This window comes from Cheilinus undulatus, linkage group 22 (genome assembly GCF_018320785.1).
Source record: "Cheilinus undulatus linkage group 22, ASM1832078v1, whole genome shotgun sequence".
NCBI lineage: Eukaryota > Metazoa > Chordata > Actinopteri > Labriformes > Labridae > Cheilinus > Cheilinus undulatus.
This window is the reverse complement of record NC_054886.1, coordinates 23,369,186-23,391,186: the sequence shown is the minus strand read 5'-3', so window position 1 is coordinate 23,391,186 and position 22,001 is coordinate 23,369,186. Positions and strand designations below refer to the sequence as shown.

Sequence of the window (22,001 nt, the reverse complement as noted above, 5' to 3'; positions counted from 1 at the left end):
TTGAATGAATACAATTAAAGTGCAGAGTAGCCTCTTTTGGCATATTTTTGAAAATTGCTTACTTTTCGGACCCTTTTGGGTCTGGTCTTTGGCAAGTTTATTCCTTATTGTCGGAAAAAGTAACACTAATATCTAAACTAAAAACGAAGCAAAATAACAATTAAAACCAATGAAAAATCCCAAACTATATCCTTGGTCCAGTGCTTTGGCAGCAGAGCAAAATCGCTGAATTCACCCCAAAATAGCCATGATGGGACAATGTAAATCCCATAGGAAAGAGGCCGCGCCCTTGTAAAGGTAACACAGGTGATTCAAATGAGGACACGGGACTCTTTTTTCTTAAAAAGTATGCATAGCTTTAGGGCGGAGAGGAACTAGTCACTGATACCATGCCTGTGTAGCCTGGCTGTCTATTTTCTGCCTTTTTAACCAAACCTTCGCCTGAAATCAGGGCAGACAAGAGAGACCCTATTATCGGTAATCAAACACCTGCGGTCCGCCTCACTTTTGGACAAACCAGTTCGACGTCTCTCCGTGATGAAAAGGAAGTGAAAAACGGTGTCGTTCCACTTTTAAGACAAGTTTAGTCGTCGGTTGTTGTTTTGAAACCCTGCATTTTTTTTCAGTCTCAACTCTAAGGTAAGCACCTTCGTTTCATTGTGCTGTCGGTTGGTTTTTGCGTGGTCGAACATTCCTCTGTAGTCGCCCATACAAAGAACAACGCTGTTTCTGATGGCCTATGTGACGTACAAGCCAAACCGTGCTCAAAATACTACCACTTTAAACGTTTGTCGTGTTTCTGCTTAGCTCAGTGTTGTTAAAAGTAAACTAGAAACATATTACCACACAGTTGGGAACATATTTCAATTCGGCGTAAGCCTGTTCGACCAAACTTCGACTAAACCGTCGTACGTTAACTTTTCTAACTAGCTTGCCGTGCTTTCACGTCAGGCTATACCGGGGTAAGCTATCAGGTGACGTAGTGTAAACAGAGTGGAAACAACCGGTTCTTTGAGTCAAAGTCGTTTTGTTATCCAACTAAAAGATGTTTTCCACCAAAGCATGTCACTGACATTCAACGACATTTGAGCGTTTACCAAATTCATTGCCTCTAAAATGTTAAAATATTTGAATGAAGTTTGGATTGTGTGACTAAAGTGAGACCAGGAACGACCTTGGCAGCTGATGACAGCTTTAACACTGCAATAAGAAAAGCCCAGCCCACTTTGCTGAGGCTATATTTATTTAGAGCCACTTTCCTTGCTTGTCACTCACTTATATTGAGTACACTTTTATTTCAGCATGTATATGTTTAAAAGAGACAAAGGCTCAGCTACATCTCCAGCTGCTCCTCCTCGACCCAGCAAGGAGGTATGATGGGCTTCAGAGAAAGTTTCTGCATTTTGCTTGTCTTTGTGTGTTTGTTTTATTAATTAAAGATCTATCATCCTTAGGAACTAGACAACCCTACCAAACACAGCCTGAGCCGGCCGGATGCAGAAGTGCTTGAAGCCTCGCAGGTAAATGTTTAAACCCACACATACACAAACAAAGGTGTTTCCACACATTCTGACTGTAATTATTTCTATTAGGAAAACAACAGCGAGGTCACAAGTGAACTAAACCCAAAAACAAAGGTAAGAAGAAGTTGCTCATTTATCTCAACGATTGCCGAATGCCGGCATGTTTAATCTGTGTTTTCTGTAAACAGAGGAGTGGTGTGATGGGAGTTATGAACAAGGTTAACCCGTTCAAGTATACATCACAGGTAAATCCATACGACATTCAAATGTACAGTTGTCTTAATTTTGACTTCCTAATCTAAATATATGTGTCTTTTTGTTTTCGTCAATCAGGCCCCCTCCACTGTCAGCAAAGCTCCTTCATCAGAATCACTAGAACAAGGACCAGACTCCACACAGGTGAGGACAACTCAGGTATTACAACATGACATAACTGCACATGACAGGTTGGTGAAAAGCAAATATCCTGGCAGATACTATTTTATTTATTTTTTAGCCCATATATCACTAAAGTAGTGAATTACTGACATTTGGGCTATTGAGCAATTTGAAACTCCTGTTTTAAAGGAACCGATTCACACTTTGGCTGCCATTCTTGTGCAATGCACTGTGGGTAGTGATGTCAGTATTGCTGCAACACCACACTTGGGTCAATCTAAAAGCTCTAAGAACGACATTTCAGTGGAATATGCATAGGCATTATACAGATCCTATAAAAAAAAATATAAAAAAATAAATCATGGTCAATAAAGTTTGGCTTTCTTGACCAAAAAAAATACAAAACACCCGTTTTGATGTCAAAGTGAAAACAGATTTCTACAAAATTAAGATCAGTTAAATAAAAATATGTCATGTAAAGTAAGTGGTTGCATAAATATTCACTCCCTTTAAAGTGACTGACCTAATTCAACAGAGGTCCATACAAATGGTGCGAGTAGTCTCACTAGTAGTGAAATTAGGATCACCTGAGAGCAGTGAATGTGTCCCAAGTGACTGTAGTATCAAGACACCTGTGTCTGAAAGGTCCACTGGTTAATCAGTATTCCTGGCTACCATTGCACCTTAAAAACAAAAGAACACTCTAAGCAACTTAAAGAAACGTTTATTGAAAAGTATAAGTCACAGAATGGATACAAATAAATCCAAGGCACTTCACATCCCTAGAGTTCAGTTAAATCCATAATGAAGAAATTGATGGAATATGGCACGTGTGTAAATCTGCCTAGATCAGTCCATCCTCACAAACTGAGTTACCAAGGAAGAAGGAGACAAGTGAGAGAGGTCACCAAACTTGTTGCTAAATAAAAAATAATAATTGAGCTTTTACTAATTAAACAGTTATTTTAAGAACTCAAAATAAGCTAACAAGACCCCAAACATTGTTCTGGTTTGGTCAATGTTGCAGCCAGAACTTCATCCAGCTAAGATAATAAACAAAACTAGAGGACTTAAACTGAGAAGTTGGTGCATCAATTTCTAAATGTCTGAAACTTGTATTTCAGAATCCTGGGATGCTGAGAGGAGTCATGCAGAAGGTCAATCCATTCAAGTCTACTTCGCAGGTAGATCGAGCATTGTCTGATGGGAAAAACCATAACAAGAGGGATTTCTGATTGACAGCAGTCAACTCAGCTCATTTTTTCATGCAGGTCCCTAAAGCTCCATCCTCTGAGTCACTGGAACAGGGAAAGGTCTCAGAATCTAAACAGGTGGGTATAAAAACATGATTTAAGATTTTTTTTCTCCCTTTGTTTACATGCTGGGTTAACAAGGTTTCCTCTGGGTTGTATTTTCATGGCCAGCTCTGCATCAGAGGACAGTAAATATTGTTCTTTACATGCAAATCTGTTTTAACTTGATGCAGAGAGTTAACATATGTGCTTATGTTTCAGAATCCTAATATGTTCAAAGAAATGATGCAGAAAGCCAACCCATACAAGCCCTTACCACTGGTATCTTCTCCCCTCATTTAATAATAAAAGCACAACAAGCTAGTAAAAAGCTTGCCAGCATGTTCTGTTAAGGATGTTAATTTTTTTGATCCTGACCTTTTTTTCTCTCGGCAGGAGGTGGCAAATGAGCAAAATAAATCTGCAGATCGACAAGAGACGACAAAAGAAACTGAAGTCAAAGAGGTATACACAAGATATGTCCCAATTTAGGGATAGCATCCCTCCTTTCTTATTTTTAAACTCTAATCTTTCATATTTTCAGATCAGGAGATGTTTTTTTTGTCATCTCTATATATTTTAACATACAATCAGCTATCACAGGTGGCATAAGCAACAACTCTATTAAAAAGTACAGTAGTAAACCACTGTTAATTCACACAAAATATATCCTGGGAATGTTTGGCCATAAGGGGTGCAACAAATGAACCTCTGGGATAAGGAGGACGTATTTGTTGGCTACATTCAAAGTAACCTTCAGCTTTTGATGCACAGCTTTGATGCTGTCAGTCATCAAAAGATGCAATCCCTGAATTGAGACACAGCTTCTCTCTGCTCTACTGCACATTGTTCATGACATTTAAGTCAAGTTGACTTGTGAATATGTAGCTTGTTCACACAGAACAATTAGATAATTTCTGATTGTCCAGTTTTTGTGTCTGTTATTTAGAACCCAGGGACATTTGCAGGAATGATGCAGAAGGTTAACCCATTCAAATCCTCACAGCCAAAGGTACCACAATGCAATCCTGATTGCATTAGTCATCCATTGTTGCTGTTCTACTTTTCAGACCTCATCTCTTCTTTGCATTCAGTCTTATTTTTTTCTGCCTTGCATGTTGACTCTTGGGGACTCCCAGCCTCTCAACAATGAACTCTCCTCCAGCAGTGGAAGCTTGACAGACAATAACAACGTGCCAGAGAAGCAGGTAGATCTGTGAAACCAAGCACCTAGTCAAAAGCCAGACGACATGTTACCACCTAGATTTTTGTAAATGTTATTTAGTCTCTATATGTGGACTGAATTTACTTGATTGAGCTCAAAATGAACTTGAATTCTTGTGTTTTAGAACCCTGGTATGTTTAAAGACATGATGCAGAAAGTGAACCCCTTCAAACCCTTTGCACAGGTATCTTCTCTTTACGTTTAGCTTCAGAACCCCAAAACTTCATGTATAAGTTGGCTTTATTAGGAGCGTCTTTTATCTTCCTTCATCAGCAGGCGCCAAAAAGCGATCCTCAGAGTGACTCTGCAGATCCACCAGAGATCAGGATAGAACCTGAAGCTAAAGAGGTGATGGCTCTTTAGTACGTCATCAGCAAGTCAAAATTGCAGATTGGAAGTTCATGTTAATAAATCAAATGTTTTTCATGTCTAGAATCCAGGGAAGTTTTCAGGAATGATGCAGAAGGTCAACCCATTCAAGTCCACTGCACCAAAGGTTTCAAATCCTCCTTAGAAAATACAAATTAACACAGAATCACTCATATCAAGCTCTTCTTTAATATTTCTTAATAAAATGTTACAGAAGAAAACTTTTGAGGTTCAAGTGCTGTAAACTTGTCTTTAACCCTTAAGAGATCCTAGGGACATTTTGTGCCTTTTTTTTTTTTTCAAGCCATTTTGGCTGTGCTGAATGAGTATGGCTCAAGTTAGCCAGAGGATGCAAGTTTATTTCAGAATTGTCGTCTCAGTTCCTTAAATTAGCCTTAAATGGTTGAGCTACACAAAAACCAACACATTTGTTCCTAACCACAAAAAAATGTCCCATTGAAATCCAATGAAAAGATCCCATCTTGATCTTTACATAATCTAATGCATTCCTATATAGTAAGATTTCATTTTGGACTACTAGCTTTCAATTTTTGTATTTGTCCACCAGATGGCGCCACTTTCCCATTCAAAGCATGCTGAGAAATTTCAGATTAACCATTTTCTGCAAGGGTGCCTTTGAGGGGTTTTTTTCTGTTAAAAACAGTGGAGTTATGAAAACATACTGGCCTTTTGTAAAGGGTTAAAATCCCCAATATGTAATTCATATTTGATATGAACATTTCAGGCTTTTTTACTTTAAGTTTTAAAAGACTGACTCGTTTAAAGTGGGAAAACAATATATTTAACTTTACAGAAGTTTTTGGGAAGCTGAAATTTTTTGTTGTTAGAACTTTGCGATTTTTTTTTTCTGATGCTGCAAAAAAATGATGCATCAAAATCAGTGTTGCTGCTAATCACTTTTCTATCACTAATCACCGTTTCATAATCAAACACTCCTTGAAATGTATTTATGGAAAATATTTTCTTGTTTTGTTTTCGATAAAAGAAAAGTGGAATTATGTAAACAAATTGACCTTTAAAGGCTTAAGATCCACGAAATACCATTCATTTTTTTTACATGTATATTTTAGGCTGAAGTTGTTTTTAAAAGACTAACTTGTTTAAAGTGGAAAAACATATTAATATATATTATTTTTACAACAGTTTTTGGAAAGCTGACATTTTTTGTCATTAGAGACAAATGTGTTGGGATAAAGGAACTCTTAAGGGTGAAAGTGCACTCTTTAGTTTCAGGGGAGGGAGAGTTATTGTGATAAATCCATAACCATTACTTCACCTTTTATTGGGAATAAACTTTTCAATAGTGCTGGAGGCCACATTGTTGTTTGGAGAAAGTAAACAAGGTAAAAGGGTGTGAACTCTGGAGGCCCAAGGGAGCAGCAGAAAGAGATTGAGAGAAAGTCTAGTTTTTCATTTCTAAAAATGATATCAGTTTTGTTCTCAGCCCTATTAATTGCAGCACTGAGCCGTTTTTGTTTTACTTTAATGGACCTCTTCTTTGCATTCTCAGTGTTTTTCTCTGCCTTGCATGTTTACTTCTAGGACTCTCAGCCTCTGAACAATGAACTCTCCTCCAGCACTGGAAGCTTAACAGACAATAACAACATGCCAGAGAAGCAGGTAGATAAAACAAAAAAGCAGATGCCTAATACTGGGGCTGTCAAACAATATTTTTTCTTAATGGTGATTAATTGCTGAATTTCTGTAGTTCATTACACTTTTTAAAATTTTAAATTGTTTTTGTCTCATTTTGGATTTTGCACCATCTAACTTATGATAATGACCTTCCTGTTTGGACACAGTCCTGCTTTTTACATAATAACACACTGCCATTGGGAAAAACCTCATATCTCCAAAACCACCATTTTCCTAGGAATGAAAAAAGTGCTGTTTTTTTCAATTAATTTAAAACACTGAGTGGCAATAGTCACTTTTTTATTGCTTTAAAATTTGTAAAAACCCAATGACAGATGTAAAGGGTGACTGATAGCGCTGATTAATGGGGAAAAAAAAGAAAAATGGAGATATGAGGTTTTGGCCCGATGCCAGCAATGAGGAACTTAATCAGAAAAAATTAACTTGTTGTGAATTGAAAAGGAAATTAAGGGACAGTAAAAAGATAAAACGTTTGATTTACAAGATGACAATGACCACTGAGCTGTCTGTTAAACTGAAATGAGACATTAAGGAGCAGTGGTGGACTTACTCTACATCACAGTGGCTGATGTTACTGTGGCTCAACCAAAGTGAGCTGAAAGGGACAACAAAGCATCCAACAATGTGATTACAAAAAAATGAAAGCACTAACAATAGACCTTTAATAACATCATGATAAATGCTGACAGCCCTACTGAGTACCTTTCCTTTTTAAATTAATCATTTGACTGACTGACTTGCAAAACTGCTGCTGTTCACCTAGAAATGTGACATCTTTTTTTAACTTCAGAATTCAGGAGCGTTTGCAGGAATGATACAGAAAGTCAACCCATTCAAATCTTCTCAGCCAAAGGTACCAGACTATGATGATTAGGTGGATTGTTTATATCTGCAGATGTGATCTTACTTTATGACCTCTTCAAGTCTCTACATTCTCATTCTTTTGCTTGCATGTTTTTTTTAGGACCCCCAGCCTCTCAACAATGAACTCTCCTCCAGCAGTGGAAACTTAACAGACAATAACAACGTGCCAGAGAAGCAGGTAGATCTCAACTAAATACTTGAATTGCTTTCACACCTGTGGTTTATTTACTAAACCCTGTTTGAGATGCTAAGATGATGCATTGTTGCATTTTCCCCTCAGAGGCAACAAACGAAGGGCTTTCTTTACATTATTGTGTCACAGTCTGCCTTTCACACTGTGTAGGTAAGAAAATGCAACGTGTACCAGTCACACTTTGCATTGTGGAATGGCTCAAAGATGCTAGCTAGCTAGCTAACAATTCTCAAAAATATATACATTAATATTATAGTTAACCTGAGTAACAAGAGCAATACAACAACCCTATTAGGTTACGCATTCTTTTTTCATAATTAATAATGATATTCTGAACAGCAATCAATATTTCCCAGAAAGCTTTTCACTCCTACAGAGTGGCTGCTGCTTAGTCTACTGCTGTAGAGATGGATCAGTCATCGCTCGATTGGCTGGGTGGATTTGCTGATGAACTGCTTCAAGTTCAACTGAAAGTGATCTGACCACATCTTTTCTGGGCCAGTGGTTTTCACACTTTATTAGTCCAAGGCGCACCCAAGATCAAACCAGGATCTCAAGGCATGCCATGTTCATATCTATGCAAACTTGTTTATAAAGACCAGGTTAGATTATCTTTAGCTGTCATGATGTTGTATTAAGAACATTTGGTTGTACAAATTACCTCGGCACACCTTAACTTACCTCAAGGCACACCTAAGATCGAGCAAAAATCTCAAGGCTCGCCATGTTTATATCCATGTAAAATAGTTTATAAAACACAGGTCAAGGTATCTTTAGCTGTTGTGTTGTTGTACTAAGAACATTTGGTCATACAAATTCCCATTGCACACCTAAACTTCCCCCCAAGGCACACCAGTGTGCCTTACCACACCATTTGAGAAATGCTGTTCAAGGTGATTGCAACTCACAAAGCAAGCCAAGGATTGAATGCAAACATTTTAGGATCACCTTCCCAACCTAAAGGTTAATTTATGTTCCTGTTGCATATGAAAATGGATCTGTGCTCTTTGAACAGTACAGCTGTTGCTGCTCGTACACATCTGTTTTGTTAGGTTGGACATTAACAGTTGATCCACTAGAGCTCACCTATCTAGCACAAATTTCCACAGCTCCTTCACTGCTGCGCCACTCGTCCTCTGACCAGCTGTGCTTTGTAGTGTCCGTCCCAGGGCCAAGATGAGCTATCATAGTACATGTTTGTGAGGAAAGCTTGCCAAATATGAAGCTGTAAGAGACCAAGTACAAGTAGTCAGAAGTATTCTTCTTTCTTAAAACAGGAGTCTATTGTTCCAGAGTCCTGCATGGGTCCACTTTTGCAAACCTGCATTCCCCCACGTGTAGATCTCAGAACGAAGACCTGACCTGTTACCTGCAATTTTCCCCATTAATACCCGGATCCATGACCTGACCCACCCTGTGATTAAACACAATGCCTACCTACAGCCTCTCACTTTCATTTAAAGTGCTTTCTCTTTTAGCTGCTTTGCAGTCAGGCTCTTAACGAGGGCAATAGGCTGCTGAACATTCTGTTATTCATGTGCATGTTACACACACATGTAAATACACACTTGCACATGCTTGCATACATCAGTGAATACTTGGTTCTGTTGACATGGCTGCCCATTTGTATACAGTATAACCAAAGACTGTAAAAGAAATGTATGAGAGAGTAATTCCCTTGGGCTCCTACAGCTCATTTACCAAAGCAAAGTCATCATGCGATATAATTAAAAGGTAACATGTGCTTAAAAATATCTCAAAGCTTCAAGGAACCCGCAGGTATCCAGTCTGGTGCAGGACTCTATTTTGCACAGACAGAACCCATCCACCGGTGCAGGTTGGTGCTCTCAGGAATGGACCAGACTGTTAATGAATGATTCAGTGAACTGCTAACCATGGGCAATTCAAAGAAGAAACTGGAGCACACAAGTCACTTATTTACTAATGTGTCCCAGCACAGTCTTCATCAGAGTCATGACGACATGGTGCATGTCAAAACGTTAGTCCTTTGCACCTTATTGACTTGTGTGTACCAGGTTCTTCTTTGAATCTCCTGTGGTTAGCAGTTCATTGAACATCTGTTCTTCTTTGTTGAGTTTTGCTGCTCTGGCTTGAACTGTCGGCTACATTTCTGAACATTGTCCCCTCAATTAGTGGGCATATTTTAGTCTGCTTCAAGAGAACAGACGAAATAAATGCAGAGCACGGACAGAAAGCTTGGTCCATATCTATTTTGAATGTAGAGAATGAAGAGCCTTTAGTAATAGTTTTTAATTTCCATTTACTAATGAATTTTTGCTCTTTTTCCCACTTTAATTATTTTCCTGAACATGCAGAGTATAATAAAGCTCACAACTTATTCTGCTGTGGAGTTAAGCCTACCCAAATAAAGATGGTTTATTTTTAGAGGTTAAAGGTGAAATTAATCAACAAGTCAAGCTGAGTTGGAGTGTGTACCCTCAGTGAATCTGGGGTCTGCAAGCGTTATTCTCCAAACTACCACTAGATGGCACCAAAGAAAAAACTGAGGACCTGTCCTGCTTTCACAGCGTTAATCCACATTCAAACAGGGACCTACTTAGATGCAAGTGGACTGTTCATTTTGTTTAACAGTTAATGGTGTTATGATTTTTCTTTTTTCTCATGTATCTCAGAACCCTGGGATGTTCAAAGGGATGATGCAGAGAGTAAACCCCTTTAGGTCTTACACACAGGTACTCTAAAGAAAATCCATTAAATTTGTGAATGTAAGATTCTGTTTTCACATTTAAAGTTGCTATGTTGGCATCCTGTCAGGAAAAAAAACATTTATATAAATGTAATTTGTCTACAGATGCAAGAAGAGGAATGTGAAACTGACTCTGTGGCTCCAAAAACAGATTCCTCATCAAAGACGCAGGTAAAGGTGAAGCTGTATGTCTTGGCAGAGGGAAGATGTTTGCTCTGGCTTTTGATATGTTATGATTACATCAGAGGTTTCCAAGGTGTTTCGTGTTTTTACACTGATGATTACTGAATCTTAAGATGCTGGATGCAATACTTCAAACATGATTTCCTTAGGGTTGCACAATATTATCAGCCGATAATACCCTGAAGATACTCAACATTCAGAAGTGGTAAATATGAACATACTTACAGCTGATAGCTCAGCTATATGTATGTGTCCTAATGCTTCACCTCAGTCCATGATGTTTTGAGGCCAACTTCAGCTGAACTTTTTTCCATCCTCATTCCTCAAAATTGGTTTTGGAGGACTGACATTTGAAGTGTAAACTAATACAAAGAAAAATGCATTTGGTTATTTCAGACATTCTGAGAGGATCTTCTCAGTAAACCATTGTACAAACCACTGTACAAACTTATTACTAAATTTGATTTTTTAAGTTTTAGCCTTGTCATAACATTTATTTAGCGCCCCTCACGCTCATTCTGTGTCAGCAGTGATGTTAGTAGCTCCGTTTCTCTGTCCTTGCTGGATGTCTAAATATGGAAAAAGAAATCCACCTTTTCTAGAAGAATTGCATGTAGTTAGTCTTATGTGAGTTTCAAAAAGACTGACAAAACAATTTAGAAATGATTTAGTTGGTGTTCTGCTCTAATATATGTATATCAACATATCAGAAATAACCAAATATCCATCCATTTGATCTCAGGAAGCCAAAAGTGTTTTTTTTTTGTTTTGTTTTTTTTTGTTTATGAATGAAATTGATTCAGGCTAGCTTTCCATTTTTTTCCTGACAGGAACCCAAAACCTTGCAAAAAGAGCTGTCCACCAGCACTGAAAGCTTGGATGACAGCACCATTGAGAGACATGTAAGATGCAAAACACAGCACCCCTTTGTCCAGACTTTTAACTGGATTTACTGACCTTTTCAACTTTTTTTTCAATTGGTTTATTTTTCTGCCTTGAACTTAAAATGTCAAATTGTTGTTTTCAAATGGGACTGTTTAAAAGTTAGCTTCAAGCTGACCCTGGCACGATGCATCAGATAAGATTTATAACCAATATTAAATATGGTCTCTTGCAGACCACTACTGTGAGATGCCACATCTATCAGAATGAAAATACAAGCTTAAAGTTTCCAAATAAAATTTGATTAAACTTCCAGTTAGCATTAGGGTTAAGCAGAGAGGGAAAAAGTACCTGACTGTTGTACCCAAGTAAGATGGTTAACGTTGGTTAAATTTAACATAAGTAGAAAGTACTAGTCTTTAGATTTACTCAAGTAGAAATAAAAAGTAGATTATTCAACGTTTATGCAAAGTACTGAGTAGCTACTTGGGGCTTTCTAGGGAGCTTTGCCAGTGAAATATGATCTTTCCTTTATGTGCAATAACAAGAGAATCCGGTTTTTCATTGAGTTTGTTTATTTTAAGGTTTGTCTTCACCCAAAACACAATGCAACAGCTGTTTTAGTTGGAAAGGTGGAATCAGCTTCTCGTTATTCTGACCGTCATGTGCAACCATGTGCAGTTTGGTTTAACTACTGGCCACTTCATACTACAGTAGTGGTCTGCAGAAGGAGGCGTCTGCAGCCAGACCCCTCTCACTGCTGTACGTCTTAAAAGCAGATGTTAAAAAAAAAAAATTAAAAAAAACGGGCATGCAGTCTGGCCAAATACAAACCAACTGTCATGGAAGAAGCACCTGCACATGGTGTATGATTGATGATTAGTGATCATTGATCATGAGCCAACACAAGACAAAGACCTGCTAATGTGCCAATCTAACCTTGATTAAAGTTTCAACATAAGAAACTATATAATACAAGGCTTATTGTGAAGATCTTTGAGTCACTTGAAAACATCACAGCCAGCAGTAAAGCTTATTTATCAAACACAGAGGCTTAAAATACATGACCCATCAGCTAATCTAAATATAAGAGGTATAACAGCAATGAGTGAAGTGAAAAACAAAAAACTAGTCCTTTCTCTTCTCCACAGTCTATTTGGTACACTGACTCTGATGCCAGCTCTGAGGTGAAAAGTCAGCCAACAGAAGTGCCAAAGAAAAGAACAATGGTATGTTCAAAACCAGTTCAGTAAGTGAAAAGTAAGATGCAAAATGGGAAGTTTCTTTGTCTCTTACATTTATGCTGCTTTTCAAAGTTTTTTTTTTTTTTTTTTTTCCTGTAGACTTTCAGAATAAAGAGAATTCTACCAAGTGCCTTGTTTGGGTCTGGAGCAAAGGAACCAGTAAGAAAAATCAGTAATTATGTTGCTTGGTGTAACTCAACCCATAATGTGTAAGAGCTGTCTTGAATTTGTTTATTAAGAAGGGTAGGCATAATAAACTTAAGTGTCAACCTGCACCTTTTGGATTGAAATACTACTGCTGCTACTAAAAATACGAAAATTTCCACTGCAAAATCCAGTACTCTTTGGTTGTAAAAGTGGCTCTTTTTGTTGTGCCAAGTTGTTATCAAAGTGGTTATTTTAGGTAAATGTTTTCGGAGATCACTTTTTCCTAATTTTCCTCACAAAGGGCTGCCAAACAGTAAAACTTTTGTTGCAATAAGTCTCAGAATTTCTGCGGTCAATATCCTTTTTAAAAAAAAATTCCACTTTTTGCATATAGAACTACTTTTGTGTCATTTTGTGTTTTTTGTACCATCTTGACATAAGGGTTAGTGACTTCCTGTTTGTATACTGGCCTGCTTTTATTTTGGAGAAATTCAGGAACTCCAGGTAGATCCTAGATTATGACCTAAACTTAACCACTGACAAGGGAACTTGTTTTATGGATTGAAAAGGAAGTATGGGAAAAGTAAAAAGGGGAATGTTTGATAACACAAGGTATGGCTTTTGAACTGTTCATAAGCTGAGTTTTTCTTTTTAATTTAAATGAAAGGGACAATAAAGCATGTGATTTATGCACCAACTATGGACGTGAATTTATCTCTACTAATGCATCCTTATTTTTTCTGTTCTTACTCCACAGGACTCTGCATCACCTGACTCTCAGGAACCGACCCAGGTGAGTATTGTATCTAGCCTTTAATGTATGAATGACCTAACACAGGACTCAGTTTTTCACACAAAGTACTAAAGAAAATCTAAAATAGAAGAGAAAACATACACCCAATCAGTCATAACATTATGACCACCAATGTAATCTAATTCTGTCCTGTCCAGTTTTATTCCTGAGGGCTCTACTACAGATGTGATTATGAGTGGACCCTCTTAGCCTTACACACCAGATAGACTGTTTCATGTATCCATTGCATAGGATATATTTTCCATTCATCTGGGAAATCTCCCATACAAAGTGTTTGGTAAGCGCAGGACTTCTCAGAAGGTGATTGGACAAATGTCCCATTGGTCGCAGTTATAACGGGCCAATCAGAGCGACGAGACAAAAAGAGGTAGCAGGCAATTGCAGCTCCAGTAGTACCCTGAACTAGACAGGTGGGCACTGCTGTAGTTTAGGAGCAGTGGAGCTTGTTGGTGGATAAAACTCATGCCGAGGCTGATCAGGAGAAGAGTGGAAGCATCTTCTCTGCAAATGGAAGCTTTCAGTGTTGGCTCTTTAATAAATAAATTCAGTCCTGCCACTATACTTTTTAACTACATTTAAGCTAACTACTACACTGCTACATTGATATTACCTTCCAGGAAAACTAAACTCCACCTGTAGCCACCGTCTCACTCTCCTCAAATGATGCTGATTGGTCAGATCCATTTTCAGACAAGGCACAATTCAGACTGGAGCTTTGCAAGATGGATTTGCCTGATGACAGACCTGGACTCTGGCTTGTCCATCTGCACTGTAAGGTTAGAACTCTGCAGTGTTACAGCAGAAGTAGGAAAAATGTATTTGTCATGGTGGCGAACAACCAACAGCGGTTGGTTTAAAAGCAATTCCTCCTCAATTTAACAAATACTTCCTTTTTTTAAAAATTAAGACGGTAAACCAAATTATATTTTAAGTCATAAATTCTGTTCTCTGAAATGTCCATGCAGAGTTCTGGTACCTGTTGTGCCATTCACAGTTGTACTAATAACCAGATGAAGCTAAATCTCAGACTTTAACTGTGTTGAAACGTTCTGTTGCCAGTCTGACTGCATAAGAAAATGATTCTCCTTAAATTAATGCATAACTTCAGATTTTTGACCTGAAGAGTTGATCCATGTAATTCATTAGTATCAATTTAAAAAAAACAAAACACATTTTAAAAGATGGACTGATTTTTTTTTTTGAGAATTTCAGACCATCCACAAACTAAAATGTTTCAATAATCCATGCTAATATTTATGTGTAGCCTAATGCGCTTGTATTGAATATACAGCTGTGATCAACTTGAGCAGCCGGTACATGCACTTCAAAATAAGAGACACCATTAGCCACCAGCTAACAACACTTCTAATGACAGTGAAACGAAACCCAGGCATGCTGATGTGAGATGTCAAAGCCCTGTTTTAAATTATACAATGCTATGTACGACCTCCTTTACCAACACATGACCAGCCTTATCTCTGTGCAAATACTGATACAGAGGCAGACATGCTACTGTTTGTTATCAGACTTTTTTTCATATTGACCTCCCATCTCCTGATGCCAAATAATGGCCCATGAACCAAGTCAGGCCCAGCGGAGACCCTTTTCATAATTCGTTAATTTAAGCACAGTTTAATTTGTCAGAATTTTTGTACATGTAAAATAATTTGGTCTTGACTATGTTGACCACTTTCCTCTCATACAACTTTTTATCATTTTGCCTCAATTCTTTCTTGTGTCCTTGATACTGGACTTTACCATTTTTAATCATTAGACAACTTCTGGTGTTATTAAAATGATAAAACATTGGCAACTGAAACAACAAATAATTTCTTCAGTAACTTTTATTTGTGCAGATGGGGGAAAAACTCACTGATGTTGATATTCTTGACATAATTTGGCCCTTAGGATAAAGGAGTTGGGGATCCTTGATATGAAAACTTGCTCCCTATAGAAGTTAATAGAGCAGGTAAAACATTAGGCAGGTCTTTCAGCACGGTTCCCTTCAATAAGGAATTTAAAAATAGTTGAAATGTAGAGGCTTTGTGAAAGAAGACTTTATGGTAGAATTCTGTAATAAATTTTGCAATAATGACCAAAAAATAAAGGTGCCGTTCAAAAACTGAACCAAAAGGTTGGCAGCTGAAGTGCTGCTGTTCTCCCATAGTACAGCATGCCGATTAGTCATTTCCTCGCATGCAAGTCACTTTGCAGCGACATTATGAAGCTGTGTAAATAAAGCCGACACGCCTCATCAGTGCTTTAATAACCCAGGCAGGCTGGTATATTTATAAAGGGTGGGTTGAGATGGGAAAGGTTTTATTTGTCCACGCAATTACCATTCAAGTTAAGTCCCTTTGGAACATCATCTGCCTTTAACACAACCGCCTCGGGTTTCTCAGGTGGAATCGGTTGTGGTTTTTCTTGTGACTCCAAATTTCCCGTTGCCAAGCAAGTCACTCCATCATGGCAACTCTGAGCTTAAATGACAGGGCAACGTTTTAAAAGAGCGATAGAAAATGTCATGACAACTGTTGATTACACCATACTGAAATGATGCATGAGAAAACAAGTGTATGTCTGGCTCTGTGGACTTTTGGTGGTTTTTCAAACCTACATGAAACTTAAATAATGCAATTGATTTGTCGGTAATGTGTGTCGGATTATTTCACCTAGGAATTACTCAAAGTTGTTGTAAGACAAGGGCTTAAAAATGTTTTGCAGATGAACTGTGAAAATAAAACTGCACAGTTGATGCTAAAGCTTTACTTTGAAGTTGTATTAATTCACTTATAAACACGCATGACTTAGATGATTCACACGTCATTGAACTAGTGGGGGAAAAGATCAAATGGTTGATAGAGAAGTTGTTAAACAAGAAAACTGAGCATGTTTGGCAAAATGCAAGAAATCTAACACCTCAAATAGTGTTCAATCCATTAGTAACAAGATATGTGTTTACCAAGCACATCAAGTATGTCTTACTGAAAGGGGGAATGCCTCTTTCTTCATTCTGGTTAAATGGTGCATTTGTTTGAGGCCTTACACAAACACCTTATATAACCCATGATGTGGAGTTGTTCATTTTTACTGAAACTATATGGAGGCCAACTGCAGACATTTACATGATTCTCAATTATTACCACCAACATTATACTATATTCCCAGGCAATATAACAGCAGAATGAATTAATATATTTATTTGGTTAAAAACAAAATCAATGCACCTAACTGAGCTTAAGTGTTTCTTTTTATACACTTTCCCTAAACTTTGGAGCCTCTAGTAACTAAAACTATGATCTTTATGATCAAATATCTTTACGCTTAACCATCTTAAAATATCAGGACTGAACTCCAATCAGTTTCTTTAATATTTTCAATATTTTTTTTTTTTTTACATTTTGAGTATTGGGTGTAAAATCGAAGGGTTCTTTTTGAAGATGAATTCCTTACCGATCCTAAAATACACACACCTACACAAATGCAACAAAACGTCTGCTCACTGTCTTCTCCACTGAGTTTCAAGACTACCTAAGCCAGAGCTGTGGCTGGGGGGTTTCTTCCCTGAGTTAAAAAAAAAATGCCTTAAGTGTGATCCACAGGGTTCGGAGAGAGGGGGATAAGACACCCCTATGCCTGCTTCCTACTGTCCCCGATCAGCCACATCATTTAATATATGCTGCTCTTTTAGATTCAGTAGTCAGCGATCATGCCATTACTATTTAAGGTAGACTTACCACAAGCTACCCATGTGTTAAACAATGATATATGGTCACTTAAGACACGGGGTTTGTGTGGTATCCTCTTCATTTTACAAAAAAAAAACCCTGATTTTTTCACAATGTCAGCCAACAGCACTACACTATGCACATTCCTAGCTTGAACTGTTATTTTCCAACATAAGACCATTTAAATGGGGAAAAGAAGATATATGGTCATAAAGAAAACACAAGCAAGTTTATTATCTACCTAGTGAAATTAAACGGTTTATTTGCAATATTTGTTGCATGAACTCCAACCAGCGTGTTACTGTTCTTATAGGCAACCCAAGGTTGATAAAACTCCAGATTATTGTCAGCAAAACAGGACATTAATATCGGAGTGTAAATTCTGTTTAAATATTGAGATCAGTACACTTTTTTTGTTTTAGGAGGCAGCAGTGGAAGTTCAGACGCTAGAGTTGGCAGAAATCCCAGTACCCAGTGAAGGAACTGTTGTGGACCCTTTAGATGTAAGACACATTTATGGTTCACATAAATAAAACACCACATAATGTTCATTTTTGTTACTTGGTATTATTAAACTGCTCACTTCCAGGATGAGGAAGGCCTTGTAGCATGGTGGAGAACGGTAGAGGGTATGTTTGATTTAAGTATTTGAAGATTTATTGGTGCTGTTATGGTTGGAACTTGTATTGAAATATCACTTTTTCATGTGTTAGGATGGGACGAGTGGAATCAAGCAAACCAGGATGATGATGCTGAAGAGTAAGTTAGATGTTTTCCAAATCTTTTCTTGTGACTTTTTAACAAATACAGTGAAACACTTGTTTCTTCATCTCAGAGTGGTGGAACAAGCAGCTGATCGTGTCTTCATGGCAGCTCGTCTGTTCGTCCGCTTCTTCAACCAACGTGGCGCTTCTCTCCAGCAGCGCATCTTGGAGCTGCTGTCTTTGGCGGATGCAGCAGACGCTTTCCATAAGAAGACGGTCTCAGCCAGCGTCGGTGGCGGTGTGGCCAGCGTCGCGGGGTCCATCACCACCATCACAGGCCTTATTCTGGCACCTTTCACAGCAGGAACATCACTCATTGTCACAGCCGTAGGCATCGGTGTAGCTACAGCAGGTGGAGTGACATCTGCATCTGCAAACATCACAGACACGGTGCATTCAAAGACTGACAGGAAGAAGGTAGAGAAGATGATCCAAGACTATGAGGAAGAGATGAGGGATATCAAAGAGTGCCTGGAGTTTTTACAGGTGAGTAGAGGTGTTTACACTGCTGCATGCAAGGCTTGAGAGAGGCTGAGTCAAGTGAAGCTAAGAGAGGAGCAGGGAAGACAGTCTGGTCATTGTTTTACATGTGCTTTATTCAAGATGAGTGTGTGGGGTTCTAGGCAACCACCTATACCTGATGGTACAGTTATGGCCAATATCTAATTATACTGTCAGTATGTACAACATACCTGTAAGTATCAGCAAACGTTCATATCTGTAAATACCAACCTTGTAAGCTGATGTCTGCTGATAACTTTGTGCGCCTCTTGCTTTGCACGACACAGTGCATTCTTATTCTGTCCTAAAGATAACTGTTCTTGTCTTACAACAATCACATCACACATTATATTCAAAGAAATTAGAAACAGTGCATGTAATTAGAGGCTTGGTGTTTTGGCACCAACTAATCAGTGGTAAAGGCATTGAAGTTTGATGCTCCTTTAGTTGGAATGAGCAAAATCCGCCCTGAAACTTAATAAGCTGGGCTCACTGGATGCTTTGAGTTTATTCTGAATGTGCCTGAGGCACATACAGTAAATTTGGCATATACAGGTGCATCTCAGAAGTTAGAATATGATGTAAAAGTTCATTTTTCCTGATTTAATTCAAAAAGTTGAACTTTTATACACTGCCTGGCCCAAAAAAATGTCACCACCAAAAAAAGGTCACACACTCTAGTATTTCGTTGGGCCGCCTTTAGCTTTGATTACAGCATACGTTCGCTGTGGCATTGTTTCGATAAGCTTCTGCAATGTCACAAGATTGATTTCCATCCAGTGTTGCATTCATTTTAATATTGATGATGGGAGAGTCTGACCACTGTGCAAAGCCTTCTCCAGCACATCCCAAAGATTCTCAATGGGGTTAAGGTCTGGACTCTGTGGTGGCCAATCCATGTGTGAAAATGATGACTCATGCTCCCTGAACCACTCTTTCACAATCTGATCCTGATGAATCCTGGCATTGTCATCTTGGAATATGCCCGTGCCATTAGGGTAGAAAAAATCCATTGTTTAAGAAATGAGAAGTTACTCACTGCATCAGCTGGGGTTAAATAACTTGTTGCCAGCTAAAAGATAATCGCCCATGCAGTAATTATCGTGTAGGAGGCTTATACCTATTTGCTTAGTTAAATCCAGGTGGTGACTTTTTTTTTTTGGCCAGGCAGTGTATATTCTAGACTCATCTCACACAAAGTACAATATTTCAAGATTTTTTTTGGTTTAATCTTCACCATTACAGCTTATAGCTCATGAAAATAAAAAAATTCTACCATCTCAAAATATTAGAATATCACAAAACACCAGTAAGAATGCATTTATAATACAGAAATGTCTACGTTTAAAAACAAACAAACAAACAAACAAAAAAAAAAACCAAAAAAAAAACAAAAGGCTATATTCATTTATGCACTCAGTACTTGGTCAGGGCCCCTTTTGCATAAATTACTGCATTTATATGACAGGGCATGGAGCCAATCAGTCTGTGGCAATGCTGAGGTGTTATGGAGCCCATGTTGCTCTGAGAGCAGCCTTCAGCTCATCTGTATCAGGCAGCCGGTTCTACTGTATAGCCATGCTGTTGTGATGTGAGGGGTTTGTGGTTTAGAATTGTCTTGCTGAAATGCATAAGGCCTTTGCTGAAAGAGCTGGCAAGTGGATGGAAGCATATGTTGCTCTGAAACCTCTTAAAACTTTTCAGCATTGACAGTGCCTTTCCAGATGTGTAATCAGCTCACACTAGGCACTGATGCAACCCCATAGATCAGCGATACAGGCTTTAGAACTGTGTGCTAAATAAACGCTGGATGGTTCTTCTTCTTTAGTCCACAAGATCTGTGTGTCTGTGGTTTCCAGGAAGAATTTCAGATATTTGATTTATCTGACCAAAGAACAGTGTTTCATTTGGTCTCAGTCCACTTTAAATGAGCTTGGGCCCAGAGAAGACACAGCGTTTTTGGGTCATGTCCACTTATGGATTCTCCTCTGCGTGATATAGCTTTAACTTGTATTTGAAGATGGCATGGCCAAACTGTATTGACAGTGATTTTTGGAAGTGTTCCTGAACCAATGCAGTGGTTTCCAGTGCAGAATCATGTCTGTTTTTTATGCAGTGACCAACAGAGCCCCATCCCTACTGTTTGCTGTTTTGAAATGTGCTGCCTTCAAATTCAAAATGAGTCAGTATTTTTCATGGAATGGTACAAGGTCTTAGATTTAACATCTGACATTATTTGTGATCGATTGGGAATAAAATATGGGTTTATGAAATTTGTAAAATATTGCATTCTGCTTTTATTTATATTTTACGCAGTGGGATTGTAGGTCCTTTTATCTCTTAGTGAAAGAAAGGTTGTTTTTTTTCTTAAGTATCCTCTACATAATCCCAAAACTTCTGGTTGATGAACCTTTCCTTTTTGTTTCCTTGTCTTCTGCAGATTCATTTAAAGACATTTCTAAAATCTGTTGGTCATGACGTCCAATGTTCTGTGTCTTACCTAACAGGAGGGAATGGAAACACTTGAGGAGTGGAACTTTGAGCAATACGCTGAGAGCATCTCAAAGAAGCACCTCAACCAGAACGTCAAACACGTGATGAAGGAAGGTGGCCGGGCTGGTAAGGCTCTAGTAATCAACACAGAGAGCCTGATCAGCACTGTTCAGGTCCTTGGAGCTGCAGGGAGCGCTGCAAAAGCTGCTCAGGTGATGAGTGTCACAACTGGTGTCATGTCCGGGCTCTTTCTCGCTCTGGATGTCTTTTTTCTGGCCAAGGATTCTGTAGAGCTCAAAAAGGGAGCCAAAACGGAGTTTGCTGCTAAAATCCGAGAAGTTTGTAAGGACCTGCAGGATGGGCTTCTGGAGCTAAATCGCATCAAAGAGGAGCTGCAAAGAACCATGGATGGTGTGGAGGTGGAGATACAGGAGGAGGAGGAGGATGAGGAGACGTTGAAGTCTGACCTGAAGAAACTAATTGAACTTAAAGAATGAATGACAATTAGAAAGCCAAGCCAAAGCCGCACTGTTTAACTCAAAACACTACATCTCAAAAATGAAGTTTTAACAAAAATTAATTACTGTATATTTTTCTGCCAGAAGCAATTTTATAAATAGTAATATATATTATTTAAAGTAGTAATTTTAATTACATGTGGTAAAAGCAAAAGTAGTGGAATTATTGTCATGTTTCCTAGCAATAAAGTGGTTTTATGATTATTTGTCTGCTCATTTTATTCAACTTTTGGTCCTGTTATGAAAATACAGGAATAAGTTATCCAGCAGGGGGAGGGAACTCCAGAGAAGATTCAAGGTCACATTATGTGTGATCAACTCATGCTCAGAGCGATGCACCTGTGCTATGAAAATGTTGATGATCCTGTTGTTCTGGATTTCAAAGCCCTTTTTGTTTATTTTTATGTATTTTATTCTAACATCTGTGGTCCTTGTCAGTGTTAGAGATTGACGCAAACCAGAGAACAATAAGAATGAG

The 22,001-nt window shown here is 38.3% G+C and overlaps 1 protein-coding gene across 1 annotated transcript; it reads left to right on the top strand.

The window, feature by feature from the left end:
• The first annotated feature begins 302 nt into the window (after window positions 1-302).
• Window positions 303-21,727, top strand: si:cabz01007802.1. The gene is made up of 29 exons (XM_041779425.1): window positions 303-639; window positions 1,302-1,371; window positions 1,455-1,520; window positions 1,593-1,637; window positions 1,712-1,768; window positions 1,857-1,922; window positions 3,026-3,085; window positions 3,173-3,232; window positions 3,416-3,475; window positions 3,590-3,658; window positions 4,143-4,205; window positions 4,333-4,401; window positions 4,543-4,602; window positions 4,692-4,766; window positions 4,852-4,914; window positions 6,351-6,428; window positions 7,255-7,317; window positions 7,429-7,506; window positions 10,176-10,235; window positions 10,355-10,420; window positions 11,263-11,334; window positions 12,466-12,543; window positions 12,658-12,717; window positions 13,463-13,498; window positions 17,670-17,750; window positions 17,837-17,876; window positions 17,961-18,006; window positions 18,083-18,497; window positions 21,020-21,727. The coding sequence occupies exons 2-29, from the start codon at window positions 1,303-1,305 to the stop codon at window positions 21,500-21,502; spliced, it is 2,538 nt and encodes an 845-aa protein (XP_041635359.1). The 5' UTR covers window positions 303-639; window position 1,302; the 3' UTR covers window positions 21,503-21,727.
• Window positions 21,728-22,001: the final 274 nt, after the last annotated feature.

What these genes read in the sequence shown, in the direction of transcription:
- si:cabz01007802.1 (XM_041779425.1), top strand. Translation starts at nt 1,303, where the DNA reads ATGTATATGTTTAAAAGAGACAAAGGCTCAGCTACATCTCCAGCTGCT. An exon ending in AAGTGCTTGAAGCCTCGCAG is followed by an intron (nt 1,521 to 1,592) that starts GTAAATGTTTAA and finishes TATTTCTATTAG; the next exon opens with GAAAACAACAGCGAGGTCAC. An exon ending in TCAAATCCTCACAGCCAAAG is followed by an intron (nt 4,206 to 4,332) that starts GTACCACAATGC and finishes GGGGACTCCCAG; the next exon opens with CCTCTCAACAATGAACTCTC.